The sequence below is a fragment of the Chiloscyllium punctatum genome, chromosome 40 (assembly GCF_047496795.1).
Source record: "Chiloscyllium punctatum isolate Juve2018m chromosome 40, sChiPun1.3, whole genome shotgun sequence".
Classification (NCBI taxonomy): domain Eukaryota; kingdom Metazoa; phylum Chordata; class Chondrichthyes; order Orectolobiformes; family Hemiscylliidae; genus Chiloscyllium; species Chiloscyllium punctatum.
This window is the reverse complement of record NC_092778.1, coordinates 69,043,101-69,068,763: the sequence shown is the minus strand read 5'-3', so window position 1 is coordinate 69,068,763 and position 25,663 is coordinate 69,043,101. Positions and strand designations below refer to the sequence as shown.

The window sequence follows — 25,663 nt, the reverse complement described above, 5'->3', positions numbered from 1 at the left end:
AGGTTAAACCACTCCTGTGCATCGCTCTCTGAGAGAGCAGCTCTATGTCCTCTGGGACTATGCAACTTTACTTAAATAGTTTTCCAAATACAATGTTCACCAAAAGCTTTTAAAGGTTACAAAAACTAAAAATAAGGCTAGAGGAATGTTGGGTTTTTTTCTCAAGAAGGCGAGAATACAAAGAGGTGCAAGCTTTAGTCCAATTACATAGAACTCTAGTTAAGCTCATAAAGCTGTGTTCAGTTCTGGCCAGCACACCCAGAAACATGATATTGGCCTTGAATAGAGTACAACACAGGGTCAAAAGAATGAGATAATAATTAAAACGATTAAAATAAAAGAATAGATTAGGTAAGCTAGACTTGCACTCCCTTAAATAAAGGTTAAGGATCAATCTAAATGAGGTGTTGAAGCTCTGGTGGATAACTGTAAACTAATTCCTCTGTATTATAGCAAGGCATATCGGGATAATTTCAGCAAGCACTTCTTAATTGAAAAGGTAGTCAAATTGTTTGGCATTACAAAATGCGAGCATTGCTAAAAACTACACAGTTTGTTGGGAGCGTTTTGCCTTGCCCTCATCAGGACAAGTCAACAGGAAAGCCAATATTCATACTGCACGAGAGGAGAGTGCTGAATGGTTAGCAAGTGAACTCTGATTGGAATGAAAATCAGACTCAACCTGCTTGGTATAAAACTTAAACAAAGTTTGGTGTTAACTATCAATCAGAATTAATGGGTACATTCTCTATGGCAATGCCTCTACCAATTAGAACTCACTGTCAAACCCCAATCACTGCGCTCCTCTCATGCAGTGTAAGCTTTGTTTTTACCCTTGAAGCGGTATTCTTATAAAATGTCCTGATGAGAGCCAGATAAACACTTGGGCAAAATATGTCATTTTCAACAATCCTGAAGAATGGGTCAGGACTCCCTTGCCCATAAAGCCATTGAAGTGATATTAGCTGAACGATCCAAAACTGAGGTTAATAAGTTTTTTGTCCAATAAAGGTATAAATAGTTACAGAACTAAGGCACGTGGATGGACTTAGGAAATAGGCCAGCTTGTGGTTCCACAGGTCAGCGCAACATCGACGGCAAAAGAGCCTGTTCTGCACTGTAATGTTCTATGTTCTAGCTTTGACCTAACCTAAACTCAAGGGGCTGAATGTCTTACTCAAGGGGCCGACTCCTGTTTCTGTGCTATTATATTCCCAGTGTAAAAAATTAACTCAGTTGAACATTTAGACTTCTGGTGTAAGAAAAAGATCAACTACCCAAATAATGGCCTAATACTGCAGTAGACAAAAATCAATACTGTTGTCCTGAACCAATCATCTAGTATTCAACCCTTGATCTAATGTGCAAAATTATTTTCAATTACAAAACATGAAGCAGTACAATTGTCTGGTGTTCTATGTGAACTCTTTCACAGACTGGCAAAATAATCATGAGGTGTTGAACAGAGACCAGAGATTGAGTGCTTCCTCTGAGGAGGGAAATATCATAATTAATCACCCTGGGTCACTTACACATAAACTAGGCCTAAGAATATCCGAGCATCTTCAACTTTTCATGACACTCCCCTTTTCTGAGGATAACTGGCAAACTGAAGCACAGTAACATTTTGCATAAATTCCCATACAAAGGAAATAAATCTATCTGTGTCAGTTTTCCATTCCTTAGGGACAGTGTGATATGGTAATTTTCCAGTCATGGGACCAAGTACGTGAGAATGTTGCTGGAACATAGATCTTGCAGATCTCTGCCCATGCTTCCATAGACATTTCTGGATCCCTTGAAGTAAGGAAAACTACCCAAATGTTTATTTTTTAACAAAATGTGAATGCTGTACAGCAAATTTTAATGTAAAATAGTTCATGATTTTTCAAAAGTATTGAATTTATGAAAGATGATCTTTGACTTCAAAAAACCTTATATTATAAATCCAACCTCTGGGAATTCAAACAGGATAAATTATAAAGACCCTCAGGTGAAGTTCAAATAGAAACCTCAATGGAGAAAGGACATTCAGTACGTGACAATTATTCAAAGTCACAGTCCAGTTATGTAATATTCTGAATGGGGAGACTGCCAGCCTTAGGATGGCTTCAAGTTTCCCCAGAGACACAGCCTTGCATTCTGTGTCATACTATTATTCTCTACAGCTGAAAATGTGTTGCTAGAAAAGTGCAGCAGGTCAGGCAGCATCCAAGGAGCAGGAGAATCGATGTTTCGGGCATAAGCCCTTCTTCAGGAAGGCTGCCTGACCTGCTGCGCTTTTCCAGCAACACATTTTCAGCTCTGATCTCCAGCATCTGCAGTCCTCACTTTTTCCTATTACTCTCTACAGCACATGATTTTCATTCTAAGCTGTCTGACTTTTAATGTTTAACTCCTTACATTCCATGACATCTGTACTGCTTAATTTAGTTGTAAAATGTCTAATTACTCTGAGCACATTTCATTTATAATTTCAGCATGTCACATCTCATTTTCTCTATTTTTGTGACTGTCCAGAAGGCATAGCAACAACTCTTCCTCAGATAGCTCAGGAAATTTGGCATGTCCATAAGGACCCTTACCAACTTTCACAGGTGCACCACTGAAAGCATACTGTCCACGTGCACAACAACCTGGTACGATAACTGCTCTGCCCAGTAAGAAAATACAGAAAGTTGTGTGTGTGCACAGTCCAGACCATTACAGAAGCCAGCTTTCCATCCATGGACCCCATTTACATGGCTTGTTTCCATGGAAAGACTGCCAACACTATCAAAGATCCATTGCACCCTGGTAATGATAGAACATAGAACATTACAGCACAGTACAGGCCCTTCGGTGCTCAATGTTGCACTGACCTGTGGAACCAATCTGAAACCCATGTATCCTACACTATTCCATTCTCATCCATATGTCTATCCAATGACTATTTAACTGCCCTTAAAGTTGGTGAGTCTACTACTGTTGCAGGCAATGCGTTCCACGCCCCTACTACTCTCTGAATAAAGAAACTACCTCTGACGTCTATCCTATATCTATCACCCCTCAGTTTAAAGCTATGTCCCCTCGTGCTAGCTATCACCATCTGAAGAAAAAGGCTCTCACGATCCACCCTATCTAACCCTCTGATTATCTGATATGTCTCAATTAAGTCACCTCACAACCTTCTTCTCTCGAATGAAAACAGCCTCAAGTCCCTCAGCCTTTCCTCGTAAGACCTTCCCTTCATTTAAGGCAATATCCTAGTAAATCTCCTCTGAACCCTCTCCAAAGCTTCCACATCCTTCCTATAATGTAGTGACCAGAACTGTACGCAATACTCCAAGTGCGGCTGCACCAGAGTTTTGTACGGCTGCAGCATGACATCATGGCTTCAAAACTCAATCCCTCTACCAATAAAAGCTAACATACCGTATGCCTTCTTAACAATCCTATCAACCTGGGTGACAACTTACAGGGATCTATGTACATGGACATCAAGATCTCTCTGTTCATCTACACTAGCAAGAATCTTACCATTAACCCAGTGCTCTTTATTCCTGTTGCTCCTTCCAAAGTGAACTGCCTCACACTTTTCCACACTAAACTCCATTTGCCACCTCTCAGCCCTTCTCTGCAGCTTATCTATGTCCCTCTGTAACCTGCAACATCCTTCAGCACTATCCACAACTCCACCGACCTTAGTGTCATACGCAAATTCACTAACCCATCCTTCTATGCCCTCATCCAGGTCATTTATAAAAATGACAAACAGCAATGGCCCCAAAACAGACCCTTGCGGCACACCACTAGTAACTTAACTCCAGGATGAATATTTCCCATCAACCACCATCAGCTAGCCAAATTCTGATCCAAACACTAAATCACCCGCAATCCCATACCTCCATATTTTGTGCAATAGCCTACTGTTGGGAACCTCATCAAACACCTTACTGAAATCCATATACACCACATCAACCGCTTTACTCTCATCCACCTATTTGGTCACCATTTCAAAGAACTCAACAAGGTTTGTGAGGCACTACCTACCCTTCGCAAAACTGTGTTGACTATCCCTAATCAACTTAATTTTTAAAATTATAAATATGATTATAAATCCTATCTCTTATAACATTTTCCAACACTTTACCCACAACTGATGTAAAGCTTACTGGTCTATAATTACCAGGGTTGTCTCCCCTTCTTGAACAATGATCTCCTAAAACACCTTCTGTCCTGCAGAAGATACTGAAGCCTGAACACGCACCAGCAGGTTCAGGAACAGCTTCTCCCCGGCCATTACTAGACCGATGAATGAATTCTTTAGCTTCAAATAATGCTGATCTTGCCAAAGTTGATCTTATCTGGTGCACGTCCTGTGCAGTGTTACCCGTATGCCTCTGTCTAAGCCTTTTTGATCTTACATCCTTGTTAACTGTGATCTGCCTGTACTGCTCGTACACAAAGCTTTCCCTGTACTTCGATACACATGACAATAAATTAATCAATCGATCACTTTTCCTGATACATATATTAATGGGAGTTACTAACATTTCTTTCCTAGTATGATAATTAATTGTATTTATGTATTCTATTTAAAAATTAGTATGTTTTCCATAGATTGTTATTCCAGGAACAATTTCGTAGTTTGTCAGCTTAGGCTATACCTCAAACATGGCTGACTAGGGGTCTCTCCTGATCCTTCTGCCTGTTATTGTTGCATCAGAGGATTTTCAGGTTAGTCACGTTATGAACACAATGCTGACCATCAAGGCCATGGAGTGCAATGCAAACTCACAGTTTTGGGCTGAGAGGAAGGAGCACTACCCACTGTACCACATGACCATGCTACAGAACAATGTTACTATTATGTTAGCATCCATGGTGAGAAAGCAAGCTAACATTTTGAGTCTAGCTGACTCTTCATCTGAGCTGATGACTCAAAATATTAGCTTGCTTTCTGCCCATGGATGCTGCCTGATCCACTGTGATCTCCAGCACTTTTTATTTTCAGTTCAGATTCGAGCATTTGCAGTAATTTGCTCTTACGATTATGTTAGTTCTTTTTTGCAATTAGTGGTTATGTATATTTGAATTTCCCCAGTAAAATAATTTTATTTCATAGTTTGGACTGTATTCATAAAATTTCTCTTGACTACCTTCAACAAAATGACTATAGTTGCAGCAAAGTCAAGAAATAACCAATAATAGCAGTGAAAATAACTCAATAAAACAAGCAATGACCATCTAAAAATTGATGTGGAGGAGTTGGTGTTGGAGTGAGGTGGATAAAGTTAAAAATCATAGATGGTGGTGACCCAGTAGGTCTGCCCTGCTGAGCTCTGCACCAGAACCCAGACAAAGTGGTGCACTCACCCTCCCTTTATTACCCAATGTGGTAGAAATAGTTACGTTTTGATTCCTAGAATTGTTCAGTGTTAGTTTAAAACAGTTTGGAAAATGACCAAAGGGAAGGGGCTGCGAGGATCACAGCAAGCGAGTCAGGCCCCCTGCAACAACGGACATGCTATTGGCCACAGTGTCAGCCTCCATGATCGCCCCAGGGGACTTATCTATGGAGCAGAGCCTGATGTCAGAGTTTGTGAAACTCTGAGAGAAGAGTGATTTGTTGATGGAGGAAACACAGGCCAGGCTTGAACCGATCTCGTCATGCTGCAGAAGCATGACAAGGAGATCCAGTGTCTCGGGCAGCACATTGGGGAGGTGGAGCAACGGACCGCAACCTCCAAAACCATGACAGAGTCCTCGGCGGGTCTGGTCCAGGCTCTGGAACAGCAGGTACGGGCCTCAGTAGAGCAGGTCAACGATCTCAAAAATCGAGGCTGTCGGAAGAACATCCGCCTGGTTGGGCTGCTAGAGCGGGAGGAGAAAGGCTAGCTCATCAGCTTCTTGGAGCAATGGCTCCTGCAGTTTTTGAAGCTGGAAGTTGGATTGGGCCGGCTGTAAGTCGAGCGGGCACACCGGGTCGCAGTGCGCAGGCCCAGATCGGACCAGCGCCCCCGCTCGGTCCTAGTGCGACTCCAGCATTGCAGAGATAAGCAAATGATGCTGAAAGCCTCTAGAGCACTGGGGAAGGATCCACAGGCTCTGATAGACAAAGGATCACAAATTATGCTTTTCCAAGACTCTTCTGCAATTGTGATCATAAGAGGAAGGCCAACGATGAGGTAAAAAGACGGCTGAGGGACTTGAATATCCAGGAGAAAGTGAGTTCTGCAGATGCTGGAGATCAGAGCTGAAAAACGTGTTGCTGGAAAAGCGCAGCAGGTCAGCACTTGAATGTTCAGCATTCCGTAAGATATCTGGCAATATTGTGTTTCAGCCATGGAGGGTCCATGTTCAATTTTGACTCGCCGGAAAAGGCAAGGGACTTCTTGGATGCTTTAAAATAGATTAACTGGCTTGGTTTACCTGGTTGTCGGGGGCTATTTTTAAATATATGTGGGGTCATAATTGTTTTTTATCTTCTTCTCTCTCTTCTCTTTCCCCTCCCGTCATCCTTTGTTCCTTTTTTCTTATCATTTCCTTTTGTTTTTTCCTTCTGGTATGGAATGGGTGGGGGGGGGGGGGGGGGGGGGGAATGGGTGGTTGAGAGGGGGCGGGGGGGGGAGGTCATATATTTCTGTTCTACCAGGAGTGCCTAGGGTTACAGTATGGATGGGTCGGGTTGAGTGCCTACTTTAATTTTCTTGTTATGTTTGTATTTTTTTCCTTACTTTGTGTTGTCTGGGGCTGGGGCATGGCTTCAGCTAGATGGAGCTGGAGGGGTTATTGGGTAGTATGAGCGCCCCCTGTGGGCAAGGGGGAAAGTCTCCTTTCATTTGTGTTATATGTTCGTTCATTGTAGGAGTAGCTGTTAGAAGTTTTGATTTGGTATTTTTGGAAGTTGTATTTTTAAATTTAGACAAACTGCTTATTGTTTTTAACTCGGTCCACTATGAGGGGCATTCTTCCTCCCGGGGGGGTCACGGACTGTTTTGGACAGCTATGGCTAGCCATTCGGTTAAATGGTGCACCTGGAATGTTAAGGGGAGTCATTCATTGATTAAGAGAAAAAAGATACTTTCAAGTCTTAGAAAAAAGAGGGTCGATGTAGCCTTGATGCAAGAAACACATGTAACTGATAAGGAGCACTTAAAGTTACAGCAGGGAGGGTTCGGATAGGTGTTTATCTCATCCCTTAATTCGAAAAGTAGAGGAGTTACTATACTCATCTGGAAGACTCTCCCACTTCAGCTGTTAGACCAAATTAAGGATGAATATGGGTGGTTTATAATACGTAAAGCTTTAATTCATGGAGAGGAATATAGGATTCTGAATGTATAATGTCCCCCCGGCATACCCCCTTAAATTTTTAATGGATGTGCTTTCCAGGTTGATGGGCCTTGGAGTGTGTCATACAATTTTAGGGGGAGACTTTAACTGACTTATGGACCCCGAGGTGGACAGGATGCCTAGGGGTCTCGCGGGTATATCCCTGCAATCCAGGCAGCAGGTGGACCTGAACAGGGAGCTGGGGTTGGTGGATGTGTGGCGATATCTTCACCCCAAAGGTAGGGATTTAATCTTTTTCTCTATTTCACAAAAGTGCTATATCAGAATTGACATGTTTTTTGTCTCATTGACTTTTTTGAATTCGTTGCTATCTTGCAGAATAGGGAACATAGCCATTTCTGATCATGCAGCAGTGCACATGGAGGTCAAGGTCAGTGGTAACGGGATAGGCTCCCGGCACTGGCACATGGACCCTTTCCTCTTGAAAGATGGTACGTTTATAGAGTATTTTTCATGGGAATTTAAAATCTTTTGGGACATCAATTAGGGTACGGCCAGTAATCCATTGGTGCTCTGGGAGACTGCCAAGGCCGATGCACGGGGTTTGATTATTTCTTACTCAGTGACTCAGAAGCGGCAGAGGGGAGAGCAGCAGTATTTGCTCGAGATTCACCTGAAGGTAGCTGAGTTAGCATACTTTGACAGACCATCTGTAACCAAGTTGCAGTGGATTACAGCCCTCAGGCTCTGAATACTGCGCTCACCCAGACAGCAAAGAGGGAAATCTCTTTTGCAAAACAGAGGTTATTTGAGTATGGTGATAAACCGGGTAGATACCTAGCGTACCTGGCCAGAAAGAAGAATGCCCCTCAATCTATCAGATCCACCAGAGAGTGCTGGTACTCTCACTTGTGAAACCAAAAAGATTAATGCAGCATTTAGGAAATTCTACTCTGAGCTGTACCAGCTGGAGTGCTGTGAGGACAGATTGATGAAGATGGAGCCCTGTTTTAATACCCTGGACCTTCTGGGTGTAACTTCAGAGCAGGCATCCTTACTGAATGGCCCTCCTGACAATTCAGGAAATACAGCAGGTGGTGAGGCAGCTCCAGAGTGGTAAAGCACCCAGTCCAGATGGATTTCAAAGTGGGTTTTATAAGGAGTTTTATAGACATGCTGGCTGGGCCACTCTTGGATATGTACAACTATTCATACAGTCAGGACTGCCTCCCATCCTCTCTGAGAGAAGCAAATATTTTTCTTAATCTTAAGAAAGGGAAAACCCCAAAGGATTGTACTTCGTACAAGCCAATATCGTTACTGAACGTGGATTTTAAAATTCTGTCGAAAATGCTGGCGTTAAGGTTGGAGAGGTTTTTGCCCTTCATTGTAAAGGAGGACCAGACACGTTTTATCAAGAATCGTAGGTCTACTAATAATATTAAGAGAGTATTAAACATGGTCCAGGTATGCCAGTAAGGGCCGATTCCGGGCTTGATAGTCTCCCTGGATGCAGAGAAAGTATTTGACTGGGTGGAGTGGCTGTACCTCTTTTATGTCCTGGAGCGGTTTGGTCTTGGAGGGGTTTTTCCAGGTGGGTGGCAGTGTTATATAGTGACCCGAAAGCAGCGGTTCTCACTAATGGCATAAGTTCGGATAAGTTTAGTATCAGCAGAGGCTGCCGACAAGGGTGCCCTCTCTCACCACTATTATTTTCATTGATGATTGAGCCGCTGGCAGAAGCCATCAGGAGGGATCCCAACATAATTGCCCCGGAGGTAGGATCAGGAGGGCATAAGGTCACCCTTTATGCGGATGATGTTCTTCTCTTTTTAACTGATCCGATGACATCTGTGCCCCTATTAATCTATTTGGTTTGTTCTTAGGGTATAAAATTAATTTTATGAAGTTGGAGGCCATGCCTGTGGGGGGCCTTACTGGAATATCCGATTTTGGGGATGGAACCTGTTTCCCTTTCAGGTGGTCACAGGGAGGTTTCCTGTATTTAGTCATTTTTATTACCTCGGTCTTCAATCAATTATATAATTTTGTGCAGTTGCTAGAAAAGATAGGGCAGGACCTTCAGCGCTGGGAGAATCTTCCGATATCATGGTTGGGTAGTAGGCTCTGGTCAAAATGAATGTGCTTTCTTACTTATTATATCCCATGTGAATGCTCCCCTTGATGCTGTCTAGGCAAGCACTTCGGAGGCTTTACAGTTGGCTTGGATCTTTCATCTGGCATCATGGGTGGCCTCTTACTAAGCTGGACAAATTGCAGCTTCCACAGGGGATAGGAGGTGTGGATTTCCCGGACTTTAAGAAATTTCAGTTGAGTTCCTTATTATCCTCTGTGGCTGACTGGGCCTGCAAGGACCCATGATCGATCTGGTTGGACATCAAGGCCACCCAGGCAAAATGCCCCCATATCAATTTATTGTTTATGGACAAGGTGAGGACTGTTATGGACCACTGCAAAAACCCCAATTGTCCTTAACACAGTTAAAGCATAGAGAATGATGCAGCAAAGTGAGGGCAACTTACAAAAAACTTCCCCTTTCACACCCATGGTGGGAATGTTAGGATTCCGGCCGGGGTCAATGGACACTGGCTTTAAGGTCTGGGAGTCTAGAGGAGTCTCCTGTTTGGGAGATTTATTTGACGGGGAGGTCATGATGCCTTTTGAGTAGCTGAGTCAGAAATATGAGCTGTCCAGGAGGGACCTCTTTCATTACTTTTAGATTAGGGGCTTTATACAGAAAAATACTACATTGATGGTTAGTATATGGAGAGGAGAGTGCTCCAGTCTATGGGCGCTCTCTTGGTCAGTACCTGCTATCATTTGTTAGGAAGTAATGTTTCGAAGGACATTGAGCTGTTATGTGGAATCTGGACTCGGGATTTGGGGGTGGAAATCTCGTCAGAGATGTGGGAGGATATTTGGAAGAGCATAAGGAAGATTTTGATTTTTGTAACAGGATGCAGGCTATGCAACTGAAGGTACTCCACGGGGCTCTTTGGCACCGGAGCAGCTTGTGAAATTTAAGACAGGAGTGTCCCCAAATGTAAAACAGATGTTGGTACTCTTACTTGTTGCTTGTGGTCATGCCACAAGTTTTGTAGGTATTGGGGCGCTATAGAGAGTGTTCTGGAAGGGGTCTTGGGAACTGAGGTTAAGTTGAATCTGGTGTCCTTGCTCTTTAGTTTGCCAAATCTCCCCTCTTTGGATGTGCATGGGAAGAAACATTCTATATGAGAAAGAATATTCTAATGAGCTGGATATCGGAGATTCTCCCGGGACTTTCAGGCTGGCATAGATTAGTTTGGAGCACATCCCCTGGACTTGCTTACAAGTATGGTGCACCAGAAAACGGAACTGTTTTATAGAACATGGTGGCCCTTTCTGAATTATATAGACACAGACTTGTCAGCTGTATTGATCACGGCCTTTGTGTAGCCATGAGGGCTGTGTGTCTGGTGGGGACACCTGGGGGGGAAGAATCCTGAGCAAATATGGGTTTGCTTACTAATGCTCCTGGTGGTGGGGAGCTTTGGTGGATTGTGCTGACTGTAGTAACTTAACTGAATATAACTTAATTTACCTTAGTTTAACTTGGTTTAATTTAATTTTCTTTTCTTAGTTATTCATTGAATTGTAGTTTTGTAGGTTTTTTTCTTCCTCAGTGGTTTGTGGGGTAGAGTAGTAGTTTGTTTTCTGTTATCGACATTTTATTATGAGGTCGTTATACTATTTTATAGTGATTTTGTAATTTTGTAAAAAATTTAAAATCGTTTTTCTCAATAAAAATATTTACAAAACAAAATCACACAACACCAAGTTATAGTCCAACAGGTATATTTGGAAGCATTTCAGTTGCATGACACTAGTCTTTTGCTATAAATTCTGTATCTTATGATCCTGGTCCACAACCACCTGATGAAGGAGCAGCACTCCGAAAGCTAGTGCTTCCAAATAAACCTGTTGCACTATAACTTGGTGTTGTGTGATCTTTAACTTCATCTAAAATTGTATTGTTTTGTTGAATTGCTAAACATTAGCAGCATTCATGATAATAGGATACATCAGACATTGAAATATAAAAACAAGAATGGACAGATGCTAAGTTAACTGTTAAATCTAGACATTGCTACAAATAGTCACTTAGTGATACAGAATTTGTGTATTGCTGAAAAGAGAGACATACTGTCAAAGCTTTCCATCTTGCAGTATCCAGCACTGAATCACAAAAATACAAAATCTACCCTTTTTTTTGTTTACTCATTCAAGGGAGGAAGGCTTCACTGGCTGAGCCAGCATTTATTGTTTCTATCTACTTGCCCTTGACAAGGTGATGGTGAGCTGACTTCTTGAACCACTGCAGCCCATTTAGTATGGGTGGACCCACAATGCCTTTAGGTAGGGACTTCCAGGATTTTGATGCAGCAACACTGAAGGAACTGAGATATATTTTCCTGTCAGGATGCTGTGTGGTTTGGAGGGGTAGTGCCTCGGTGTCCTGTTGCCTTTGTCCATCTAGATGGAAGTGGTCATGGGTTTGGAAGGCATTATCTAAGGATCTTTGGTGAATTTCTGCAGTGCACTGCTGCTATTGAGCTTCAATAGTCGAGGAAATAGATGTTTGTGGATGTGGTGACAATTAAAGGGGCTGCTTTGTCCTTGCTGGTGTCAAACTTCTTGGATGTTTCTGGAGCTGCACTCATCCAGGCAAGTGGGCGATATTCCATCACATCCCATAGAGTATGGAACCAGTTCCCTGAGTATTCTATGGATAGTATTGAAACTGATATTTAGAATGAAAGATGTAAGAATTTGTATTTAAAGATTCCCATTTGTGACTTTAGATATCCTAAAGGGCTTTACAGCTAACCACACACTGTTTGAAGTATAGTTGCTATTGGGACATAGGGAATGAGGCAGTCAACTTGCATACTGCAAGGTTCCAAACAATTGTGAGATAATGGCCCGATAATAGCGTTTGAATGACGTCAATCAAGAGATTAATATCAGCCAGGAGATGAATATTTCAAACTATAAATATGAACAATATGTCTGTGCATAATATTAAATTACCCAAAAGGTGAAAACAAATGCTATATCTATAACTTAAAGTCTGATTTTTTTTGTTGGATGTAACTAGCTAGGCCAGCAATTGTTGCCCATCCCTAATTACTCAGATGGCAATTAGGAGCCAATCACATTGCTGTGGGTCTGGAGTCACATCTAGGGCCAGACCAGATCAGTAGGCGAGATTTTGATTCCAGGTACTTACTGCATTCAATTTTCACCAAATGTCATGAAGGAATTTGAATCCATGTCCAAAACATTAGTCTGGGGTTTTGGAATTTTCATCCAGTGACATTTCTTTGATGAGGTGGCGGTGGCAATGGTTATCAAATACATGTTTCTTAATCTCAAGATTGATCTAAACAATGATAAGGATATTACCTGGTAACCTCTCCAGAAAGACTGAATTATAAGTGCAGCTTCATCTTCTGACAATAAGAGAGACAGAGGGATTGGCGGTCGAGGACTGAAAGAAAATTAAGATGATTGTTGATATATGTCTTATGCTTAACTGTGATGTAATTTTTCCCTGACATTATGGTAACAATTCGGGCAGAACAGAATGAAGAGAACGAGACAGAAACAAAATACTGATCCAGACTAATTTAAGACTTTGCTGCATCAGGACTAATGAAAGAGGAATCACTGATAACAGAAATAAATTACTGTCAAGAATCTAGGAAACCTGCTATTAACTCAATATTTCCGTGTAACCTAACATTTATGAATTTTTGAAGTAAAGCCATTGAGACATAATGACAGACCAACATAACCTTTTTACAATGAAACAAAACAAACAAAGATCACATGGACGGGTCCGTTAACTGACACACTTGATTTTCCTCATTATAACAAAAAAATGAAATTAATAAGCAGAGATATATTATCAGGTAATCAGTAGCATTTTTGGGAGCAGTTCCAAATAAAAAAAACTCTCTTCCCTTCATTTGATACCAATTCAGTTTATAAAGGCAGAAATTAAAAACAACAGTTCAACAGAATGAGGCCCATGAAACTTTAGTGGTGCAGTGATATATCATAAGAATATAAGAAATAGGAGCAGGAGTAGGCCATCTGGCCTGTTGAGCCTGTTGATCTTTTTGTAAACTCGGAAAAATTTATCCGTCCACTCACCATAATCCTTAATTCCCTTACTGTTCAAAACTCAATGTTTGCCTTAAAAGCATTTAACAAGGTAGCCTCAACTACTTCACTGGGGGAAGAAATTCCTCTTCAACTCAGCCCTAAATCTGCTTCCTCTTATTTTGAGGCTATGCCCCCCAGTTCTAGATTTTCTCGAAAGTGGAACCAACCTCCCTGATTCTATCTTGTTTATTTCCTTCATAACTCTATATATTTCTATAAGATTCCCACCTTCCCCCCCTCCCCATTTCTTCTAAATTCCAATTAGTATAGTCCCTGTCTACTCAATATCTCTCTCACAAGCTACCCCTCTCAATTCTGGAATCAACCCAGTGAACCTCCTCTGCACCTGCTACAGTGCTAATACATCCTTTCTCAAATGAGACCAAACTGTACAGAGGACTCCAGGTGTGGCCTCACCAGTGCGCTATACAACTGTAGCATACATCCCTGTTTTTAAACTCCATCGCTCTAGTGAAAAAGGATAATATTCCATTTGCTTTCATAATTACCTGTTGCATTTGCAAACCAATTTTTTATGATTCATGCACAAGGACACCCAGGACCCTCTGCACAGGAGTATGCTACAGTTTTTCAGTATTTAAATAATAGCCCATTTTGCTTGTTATTCCTCATAAAGTGGATGACCTCACATTTACATACATTGTACTCCATCTGCCAGACTCTTGCCCATTCACTTAACCTATCTGTATCCCTCAACAGACTTTCAGTGCCCTCTGCACACTTTGCTCTACCACTCATCCTAGTGTCATCTGTGAACTTTGATACACGACGCGTGATTTCCAACTCTAGATCATCTTTGTAAATTGTAAACAATTGCAGTCCCAACACTGTCCCTAAGGCACACACACTAGCCACTGATCGCCAACCAGGAAAACACCCATTTATCCCCACTCTTTGTTTTCTGTTAGTCAACCAATCTTCTTTCCATGCTAATACATCACCTGTAACTCCATGCACCTTTATCTTATGCGGCAGCCATTTGTGTGGGATCTTGTCGAATGCCTTCTGGAAATCCAAATTCACCATATCAGAATTGGTACTGGGTAACGAACTCAGCCAGATATTAGATATGGAGGTAGGTGAGCTCTTTGGTGATAGTGACCACTAATCGGTTATGTTGAGTTTAGTGATGCATAGGGATAGGTATATCCAACAGGGCAAGAGTTATAGCTAGGGAAAAGGCAATTGTGATGCGATTAGGCAAGGTTTAGGTAGCATAGGCTGGGGAAGGAAACTACAGGGTATGTGCATAATTGAAATGTGGAGCTTATTCAAGGACCAGCGACTGCATTTCCTTGATAAGTATGTACCTATCAGGCAGGGAGGAAGTTATTGAATGAGGGTGCCATGGTTTACTAAGGAAGTTGAATCTTTTGTCAAGCGGAAGAAGGAGGCTTACATTGGGATGAGATATGAAGGCTCAGTTAGGGTGCTTAAGTGTTACAAGGTAGGACCTAAAGAGAGAGCCAAGAAGAGCCAGGAGGGAAGATGAGAAGTCGTTGGCAGGTAGGATCAAGGAAAACCCTAAAAGTTTTCTACAGGTTGTCAGGAATAAAAGAATGACAAGATCAAGGTTAGGGCCTGTCAATGACAGTAGTGGGAAGTTGTATGTGGAGTCCAGAGAGATAGGAAAGGTGCTAAATGAATATTTTTTGACAGTATTCATACAGGAAAAAGACAATGTTGTCAAGGAGAATACTGAGATACAGGATATTAGACTAGAGTACAGTAGATTCCCTACAGTGTGGAAACAGGCTCATCAGCCCAACAAGTCCAGACTGACCTTCACTGATGGTACCACAAGGTACAGAAGGCCATGGGATTTGGCTCCATTTTTATCCCTCAGGTGCGGGAATTTTCAACTGCAACCACCTGGTCATCAAGGCAGTAACTAAGCAACCAGCAGCATTCATAAAAAGGAAGGGATTCCACCCCTTCAATGTTCAGCTAATATATGAATCTAAAAATGCCTCTTGCAGTTGCGTGCATGCTATTCTGGGATGTGCCATAACATTTTTATCATTACCAAGTACTAACCTGTTTCTGGGACTGGTGAGAATGCGCAGATGGCTGTTTGAGTACATCGGATCTCCACCACTTCCTCTAGCAGCCATTCCACACATGCACCACCTTCTGTGTGAAAACATTGCCCTTTAGGTCTCTTTTATATCTTTCCCCTCTCACCCTAAACATGTGGCTCAGTAGTTAGCACTGCTGTCTCAGAGACCAGGGTACCAGGTTCGATTCCAGCCTCGGGCAACTGTCTGTGTGGAGTTTGTACATTCTCCCCGTGTCTGCGTGGGTTTCCTCCCACAAACCAAAGATGTGCAAGTGAGGTGAATTGGCCATGCTAAATTGCCCATAGTGTTAGGTGCATTAGTCAGAGGGGAAATGGAGCTGGGTGGGTTACTCTTCGGAGGGTCGTTGTGGACTGGTTGGGCCGAAGGGCCTGTTTCCACACTGAAGAGAATCTAATTTAATCTATTCGATGCCCTCTAGTTCTGGACTCCCCCATCCCAGGGAAAAGACATTGACTATTTACCCTATGCATGGCCCTCATGATTTTATAAACCTCTACAAGGTCACCCCTCAGCCTCAAGGGAAAATAGTCCCAGACTGTTCAATCTCTCCCTATAGCTCAAATCATCTAACCCTGGCAGCATACTTGTAAATCTTTTCTGAACCCTTTCAAGTTTCACAACATCCTTCTGATAGCAAGGATACCTGAATTCCAAAAGTGGCCTAACCAATGTTCTGTACCGCTGCAACATGACCTCACGACTCCTGTACTTAATACTCTGACCAATAATGGAAAGCATACTGAATGCCTTCTTCACTGTCCTATCTACATGCGACTCTACTTTCAAGGAGCTATGAACTGCACTCCAAGGTTTTTTTGTTCAGCAACACTCCGTAGGACCTTACCATTAAGTGTATAAGTCCTGCTAAGATTTGCTTTCCCAAAATGCAGCACCTCGCATTTATCTAAATTAAACTCTATTTGCCACTTGGTAAAAACAAGGACTGCAGATGCTGAAAACTAGATTCTAGATTAGAGTGGTGCTGGAAAAGCACAGCAGTTCAGGCAGCATCCGAGGAGCAGGAAAATCGACATTTCGGGCAAAAGCCCTTCATCAGGAATAGAGGCAGGGTGTCTGCAGGGTGGAGAGATAAATGAGAGGAGGGTGGGGGTGGGGAGAAAGTAGCATAGAGTACAATAGGTGAATGGGGGTGGGGATGGAGGTGATAGGTCAGAGAGGAGGGTGGAGTGGATAGGTGGAAAGGAAGATAGGCAGGTAGGGACAAGTCATAGGGTCAGTGCTGAGCTGGAAGTTTGGAACTGGGGTGAGGTGGGGGAAGGGGAAATGAGGAAACCGGTGAGGGCCTTTGCCCGAAATGTCGATTTTCTTGCTCCTCGGATGCTGCCTGAACTGCTGTGCTTTTCCAGTACCACTCTAATCTAGAATCTATTTGCCACTTCTCAGCTCATTGGCCCATCTGATCAAGATCCCATTGTAATCTGAGGTAACCTTTATCGCTGCCCACTACACCTCCAATTTTGGTGTCATTTGCAAACTTACTAACTGTACCTCTTATGGTGACATCCAAATCATTAATATAAATGACAAAAAATAGTGGACCCAGCACCGATCCTTGTGGCACTCCACTAGTCACAGGCCTGCAGTCTGAAAAACAACCCTCCACCACCACCCTTTGTCTTCTACCTTTGAGTCAGTTCTGTATCCAAACAGTCAGTTCTTCTTGTATTCCATGAGATCTAACCTTGCTAACCAGTCTCCCATGGGGAAACTTGTTGAACGCCTTGCTGAAGTCCATATAGATCTCGTCTACTGCTCTGCCCTCATAAATCCTCTTTGTTACTTCTTCAAAAAATTCCATCAAGTTTGTGAGATATGATTTCCCACACACAAAGCCATGTTGACTATCCCTAATCAGTCCTTGCCTCTCCAAATACATGTATATCCTGTCCCTCAGGATTCCCTCCAACAACTTGCCCACCACTGATGTCTGGCTCACTGGTCTATAGTTCCCTGGCTTGTCCTTACCACCTTTCTTAAATAGTGGCATCACGTTAGCCAACCTCCAGTCTTGAGGCATCTCACCTGTGACTATTGATGATACAAATATCTCAGCAAGAGGCCCAGCAATCACCATTTAGACTCAAAACATTAGCTTGCTATTTATCCATTTAGTTTGTATTGAGCTTCCCTAAATTATTGAAAAATATTTCTCAAAAATCAGATGATGTAAAGAAATAAATAGAATACATCTATTCATTTTAAAGCACTATTGACCATTAATTCAGAACAAGCAACTTCTGAATCAGAAGAAAGTTAGAATTGTACTTGCCAATATTTTAGTTATAAGCTATCTTTCAACGTCTTTCTCGTCGTTACGTGACATTTGGACTCACTGAATAAATAAAGCCACAGCATAGCAAATAACCTCAGTGGTCACCTCGTTTCTAAAACAATTAGAACTGTGTTTAACTAATTAGAGCATTCTGTCTAATTTTGTCTTGAAAATTAATCAATCACATACCCAGCCACTTGTTTGAAAAAAGACATTCATAGATTTTGATTTGTTTGTAATGAAGTAAATGTACAATCTATATTCTTCAAGTTTTATTTGTATAACAGCAACTGTTTTGATGTAGCCCTTCTGACAGAACTATCTGTTCGCTTTGAAAGAGTCTGTCATTTACAAATGGAAAGATACCTATTTTTATCAGATTAAGTACTTACTGATCCTTAAGCCATCCTTTAACAAAGGGAATTTCACTGAAGGCAGTAAACTTCTTGCCAACCCTCTTTGGATTCTTGCTATGAAATTAACAGACCAAAATTATAATTAGCTTTCTGTCATTTATTGCAAGAATATGCATTCTTTGAAACATGACTTGGGCAAACAAAAGGAGGTAATTTTTAAACTCCTGCTCACGTATTAGTGTATAAAATATAGATGACTAGTATATCAAGGCCATTTCCTACCAGTAAAACTAAATAAATTGAAAACTGCTAAAACAGAGAAACTTACTTGTACAACCATTCTGCCAAAAAGTCACAAGCATTGAATTTAGTCTTTTTTCTCTGAAGAGAAAAGCAAATGCAATATTGGAAAATTAATTTGTTTCAAAGAAACACATGTTAAATGACACAAAAAACAGAAATTTCTGGAGAAACTCAACAGGTCTGGTGGAGAGAAAGCAGAGTTAACATTTCCAGTACCCTTCTTCAGAACATGTTAAATGACTACAGGCTTCAATTCAGTTTAGAAACTAATACTATCTTTGTGAAGGGAAAGTATGTACCATCCATCTGTCTCTTTTAATGAAAAAAATTGATCTTATGTTAACTGCATTTCAGAAGACAGTGAATTTAGAGCTGAACTAGAAATTGGTGGTATACATGTGTATGTATAATGAAAAGCAATAAAAAACAAAAAAAAATCTGAAGGAACACAAAGAGATCCAAGGTTGCTACATTTGTGCTGTTATGCAAAATTCTCTTGAAAGTTACAACTTACAATTATCAGTATACAATGAACAAACTTAGTGATTGTTGTAAATTTTATAAAGATTTTGGAAACGGTGTAACACCTCTTTCATGATATATGAAATTAATAAACTTGAATATTATAGGACATTTAGGTTTAGTTTGGTTATGTGTAAGTTTTAAGTAGTGTATATGTACAGTGTACAATAAAAGACATTGACTGGTAAAGGAGTGGAATTGGTAGCATTGTAGTGACAGGACTGGGGCTGTAATCCAGGGACCTCAACTAGTACTCCAGAGACATGCGTTCAAATCCTGCTATGACAGCGGGTGGTATTTAAATTCAGCTAATTAATTAATCTGGAATAAAATAGTGATTTGATTAAAAATGAAATTATTGGCTTGTCGTATAGACCTACTTGTTTTTTAATATCTTTAAGACGTCTTTTAACGTCTTTATCTACTATCCTTTCATTATCTAGCCTAACTGTTGTTTCTTACTGTCCTCTGAAAAAGCATAGCAAGCCACTCAGATGTCCACACTGCTATGTGCCAAAAAGCACTTTATGAAGACAGCACATCAAGTCATGGCAATATTTAATTGGATAGAACTTCCCAGGGTTTTTCTTCCATTAATCTGTTTGGAAGTTAATTCTTGAAATTAGCTCTAAATTTCTCTTTTATCAGTTTAAAATGTGTGTTTTTTTTTAGATTCGATTCCCTACAGTGTGGAAACAGGCCCTTTGGCCCATCAGGTCCACACCGATCCTCCAAAGACTAACCCACCCAGACACATTTCCCTCTGACTAATGAACCTAACAACTATGGACAATTTAGCATAGCCAACTCACCTGACCTGCACATCTTTGGACTGTGGGAGGAAACTGGAGCACCCGGAGGAAACCCACACAGACACAGGGAGAATGTGCAAACTCCACACAGACAGTTGCCCAAGGCTGGAATTGAACCTGGGACCCTGGCGCTGTGAGGCAGCAGTGCTAACCACTGAGCCACCGTGTTCTTTAGTCCTATTCTTGCAATTAAGTTGCAAGTAAATTTATGGAGTTATCTTTTTCATATACTTTACTATTATATATCGTAGAATCACGTCAGATATTACACTCAAGTTGAAAAGCCATGTTTCTCCAGTCTATTCTCAACTAGAACTCTTGGGGACACTGAATATAGAAAAGTGCTAAAGAAAATGTGCTCAACAGCCAAGGGATTGAGGTAATGCTGTGACAAAGCAATGTTGCAGAAATGGAACTAAACATTCCAAATAATAGACAGGATGGGAGATCCACTAATCAGTTCCAGGCCAGGTGGATCATGGAGGCTTTGCTTGACTTAGTTCAGCAAGAAGAGGTAACAAGTAGGTTAGACCAGGGAAACCCAGTGGATGTGGTCTATCTAGACTTCCAAAAGGCCTTTGATAAGGTGCCACACGGGAGGCTGCTGAGCAAGGTGAGGGCCCATGGTGTTCGAGGTAAGCTGCTGGGATGGATTGAGGATTGGCTGTCTAACAGAAGGCAGAGAGTTGGGATAAAAGGTTCTTTTTCAGAATGGCAGCCGGTGATGAGCGGTGTCCCGCAGGGTTCGGTGCTGGGGCCATAGCTGTTCGCATTATATATTAATGATTTGGATGAGGGAACCGGGGGCATTCTAGCGAAGTTTGCCGATGATACAAAGTTAGGTGGACAGGCAGGTAGTACTGAGGAAGTGGGGAGGCTACAGAAGGATCTAGACAGGTTGGGAGAGTGGTCCAGGAAATGGCTGATGGAATTTAACGTGAGCAAGTGCGAGGTCTTGCACTTTGGCAAAAAGAATAAAAGCATGGACTACTTTCTAAATGGTGAGAAAATTAATAAAGCCAAAGCACAAAGGGATCTGGGAGTGCTAGTCGAGGATTCTCTAAAGGTAAACATGCAGGTTGAGTCCGTGATTAAGAAAGCGAATGCAATGTTGTCTCTTATCTCAAGAGGGTTGGAATATAAAAGCAGAGATGTACTACTAAGATGATGTACAGACTTTATAAAGCTCTGGTTAGGCCCCATTTGGAGTACTGTGTCCAGTTTTGGTCCCCACACCTCAGGAAGGACATACTGGCACTGGAACGTGTCCAGCGGAGATTCACACGGATGATCCCTGGAATGACAGGTCTAGCATATGAGGAACGGCTGAGGATACTGGGATTGTATTCGTTGGAGTTTAGAAGATTGAGGGGAGACTTGATAGAGACGTACAAAATAATACATGGCTTGGAAAAGGTGGATGCTAGGAAATTGTTTCCGTTAAAGGTGGAGACTAGGACCCATGGACACAGCCTTAGAATTAGAGGGGGTCATTTCAGAACAGAAATGCGGAGACATTTCTTCAGCCAGAGAGTGGTGGGCCTGTGGAATTCATTGCCACGGAGTGCAGTGGAAGCCGGGACGCTAAATGTCTTCAAGGCCAAGATTGATAGATTCTTGTTGTCTAGAGGAATTAAGGGCTACGGGGAGAATGCTGGTAAGTGGAGCTGAAATGCGCATCAGCCATGATTGAATGGCAGAGTGGACTCGATGGGCCGAATGGCCTTACTTCCACTCCTATGTCTTATGGTCTTATGGTCTTATAAAGTGGAGAGGAAGTAGTGGTAGAATCAGTGACAAGGAAGTGAAGTTTACAGGCTGCAAAATTTGCCATTTCCCTTGCCAATGTGCAATGCGGATGGAAGGTATACAATGCAGAATAATGATGACTAATAAGTGACTGATATATATTACCTTTTAGAAATTGTACTTTTTTCTATAATTGACATTTAGACCTTGAGTTCAGACCAGACTTTTGACATAACTGGAAAAGAATGTCAAGAAAGATGCCAATTCACTGTCATCTGTTATTTGGTCGACAATACAAGTTAAAATTACACACATATTGAGAGAAAAAAACAACAAAAGGGATTGAACATGAATCCATGAGTTGGAAACTTTTTGGTTCATCTGGGAAAACAAATGGCAATGAAATAATGGTACAGGAAAAACAGGAAATATCTGTTCAATGTGCATTGTTGCTTTCTGGTGTCTTACTTAGATTACAGTGATATGGAAATAGTTGCATAAGCATTTAAAGTTTAGAAATGTGACATAACTGCTAGAAATACCATGTAGTTTTTAAACACAATAGTCAATGGGTATGAATATGAAAAATTGCAATTTTTGTAGGATAGTCATTGTAAACTTTGATTCTATTCGAATTTGTAAAGATTAACAATTAAATAGTTATCCTCGATACAAAGTTTATTGGAAAGACTAATTTCAAATAACTCAATGATGAGTGATAAATTTGTGCATCCAGACTGCCCATCACTGATGATTTGGAGACACCAGTGTTGGACTGAGGTGTACAACATTAACAATCACACAACACCAGGTTATAGTCCAACTGGTTTAATTGGAAGCACTAGCTTTCAGAGCTCTGCTCCTTTATCAGGTTGTTGTGAAGTACACAATTGTAAGACACAAAATTTATGACAAAAGTTTACAGTGTGATATAACTGAAATTGTACATTGAAAAATACCTTGATTGTTTGTTGAGTCTCTCATCTGTTAGAATGACCATGTTAGTTTCACTTCTTTCATATGTAATTTACAAAACTTTTTTAAAAAGTTACATTCTAAGGTTAACTGTAACAATTGGTGTCAGCCCAGATAAAATGTTGAAGGTATTAGCCCCCTGTGTTCTGTTGTCTGTGCCATAATGTTTAGACTGATTCTAATCTAAAAAGTGAGTTAACAGAGTGTTACATGGATTCATGCAGTTTTTGAGCAAAGTACAATGCAACTCTGCAAGTACAAATTCACCCCACAAACGTATATTAGTGCATGTGGGTTTTTGTGTGTGTGTGTGTCTGTCTGTCTGGGATGGGAGGTTGCGAGTGTCTGTGAGAGAGAGCGTATATGTGTATGCGTGAGTGTAAAGGGGTCTAAGTCTGTGAGAAGGTGCATGTGAGAGTGTGGGAGTGGGTGTGTCTGTAGGATTGTGTGTATGTGTGTTTGTGTCTTGAGTGGGGGGGGTTGTGAGTGTCTGTGTGAGAGTGTGTATATGTGTGTGTGTGTGTAAAGGGGTCTAAGTCTGTGAGAGGGTGCTTGTGTGAGTTTGGGTGCCTGCATTTCTGTTGAAAATTGATGTTGATATGTGCGATCTTCTTGGAGATCCACTCCACTATACACACATTGAGACTCCTACACACACACACACACACGCACTCCTATACACACATACACAGATACACCTATACACACACATACACAGACACACCTATACACAGACACGCACACAGGCTCCTACAGACACACACACTCCCACACTCACGCAGACTTTTTAGACCCTTTACACTCACACACACATATACTCTCTCTCACAGACACTTACAACTCCCCACCCCAGACAGACACACACACACACTCCACACTCACACATGCATCCTCTCACAGACTTAGACCACTTTACACTCACACACACAAATATACACTCTCTCACAGACACTCTCAAACCCCCACTCCAGACACACACACACACACACACTCACCCTCCTACAAACACACACACACACTCCCACATCACACATGCACCCTCTCACAGACTTAGAAACCTTTACACTCATACACACATGTACACTCTCTCACACAGACACTCACAACCCCCCATCCCAGATAGACAGACAGACACACAAAAAAAAACACACATGCACATATATGTTTGTGGGGTGAATTTGTACTTGCAGAGTTACATTGTACTTTGCTCAAAAACTGCATGAATCCATGTAAGACTCATTTTTTAGATAAGAATCAGTCTAAATATTATGGCACAGTCAGAGAACACAAGGGGCTAACACCTTCAACATCTTTTCTGGGCTGACACCAATGGTTACAGTTAACCTGAGAAGGTAACTTTTAAAAAAAAGTTTTGTGGTTTACATATGAAAGAAGTGAAACTATCATGGTCATTCTAAGAGATGAGAGACTTAAACAATCAAGGTATTTTTCAATGCATAATTTCAGTTCCAGCACATTGTAAACTTTTGCTATAAATTCTGTGTCTTACAATTGTGTACACCACAACATCCTGATGAAGGAGCAGCACTCCGAAAGCTAGTGCTTCCAATTAAACCAGTTGGACTATAACCTGGTGTTGTGTGATTTTTTTACTTTGTATGTCACTCTGACTGACTTGTTAATGTTTACGAGTTCTAATTTGGGCCATTGGTGAAATGCGAATAGACATGGCTGAAAAACTTCATGTTTGGAAGCAAGTACCACTTAATCACTTTAATTGTGTCTAAATTGTACTTTAAAAAGTAATTGTTAGGAATTGAGAATGCTAAATGAACCAACAACAGCGTTGGAAAATTAACAAAATGTACTGGAAAGCTGGGAGGTAAGTTGCTGACCCAAATTTTGGCTATCAGTAAGGAATAATTATAATGACAAAAATGAAGAAGGTTTATGACAACCATCTGGGATCTGTTCTGGGACCTCTGCTCTCTGACCTCATTTTTATAAATGACTTGGATAAGGAAATTGAAGGGTGAGTTAGTAAGTTTGCTGATGACATGAAGGTTGGTGGAGTTGTGAATAGTGTGAAGGCTGTTGTAGGTTACAGCGGGACATTGACAGGTAGCAGAGTTGGGCTGAGAAGTGGCAGATGGAGTTCAACCTAGAAAAGTGTGACGTGATTCATTTTGGAAGGTCAGGTTTGATTGAAGATTACAGGGATAAAGGCAGGATTCTTGGCAGTGTGTAGGAACAGAGGGATCTTGGGGTCCACATCCAAAGATTCTCAAAGTTGCCATCCCGAGTTGATAGGGTAGTTAAGAAGGTGATGGTGTGTTAACTTTCATTAGCAGAGGGATTGAGTTTAAGAGCCACAAGGTTATGCTGCAGCTCTATAAAGTCCTGGTTGGACCACACTTGGAATACTGTGTTCAGTCCTGGTTGCCTCATTATAGGAAGGATGTGGAAGCTTGAGTGAGAGTGCAGAGGAGATTACCAGGATGCTGCCTGGACATGTCTTACGAAGAAAGGTTGATGGAGCTAAGGCTTTATTTATTGGAGTGAAGAAGGATGACAGAGGTGTACAAGATGATGCAAGGCATAGATAAAGTGGATAGCCAGAGACTTTTTTCCCCAGCCATAAATGGCTATCATGAGGGTCATAATTTTAAGGTGGTTGAAGGAAGGTTTGGGAGAGGTGTCAGAGCTTCAAAAGTATTTCATTAACTGTAAAGTACTTTGGGATGTTCTAAAGTTGTGAAAGGCTTTTCTTTATCAATACACAGAGAATGGTAGGTTCGTGGAATGCACTGCCAGCAGTAGTAGTAGACAGTAGGGACATTTAAGCAGTTCTTGGATAGACACATGGATGATAGTAAAACGTAGGGTATGTAGGTTAGTCTGATCGTGGAGTAGGATAAAAGGTCAGCACAGCATGGAGGGCTGAAGGGCCTATACTGTGCTGTACTTTTCTATGGTCTATGTTCTAGGACATTAGACATAGGAACAGGTGAAGACCATTCAGCCTATTGAGTCTGCTTTGCCATTCAACAAAATCACAGCTGATCTGATAAACTTCAACTC

At 41.4% G+C, this 25,663-nt stretch overlaps 1 protein-coding gene across 2 annotated transcripts in view; it reads right to left on the bottom strand.

Moving 5' to 3' along the window:
* The window catches only part of iqck (IQ motif containing K), a 97,045-nt gene that overhangs the window by 34,667 nt on the left and 36,715 nt on the right, over positions 1-25,663 (bottom strand). For both annotated transcript variants that reach the window (XM_072560230.1, XM_072560231.1), the window contains exons 5-7: positions 18,589-18,641; positions 18,297-18,374; positions 12,745-12,829 (exon numbers count right to left, since the gene is read on the bottom strand). In XM_072560230.1, coding sequence (XP_072416331.1) covers positions 12,745-12,829; positions 18,297-18,374; positions 18,589-18,641 — 216 coding nt within the window. The remainder of the gene's footprint in view (positions 1-12,744; positions 12,830-18,296; positions 18,375-18,588; positions 18,642-25,663) is intronic.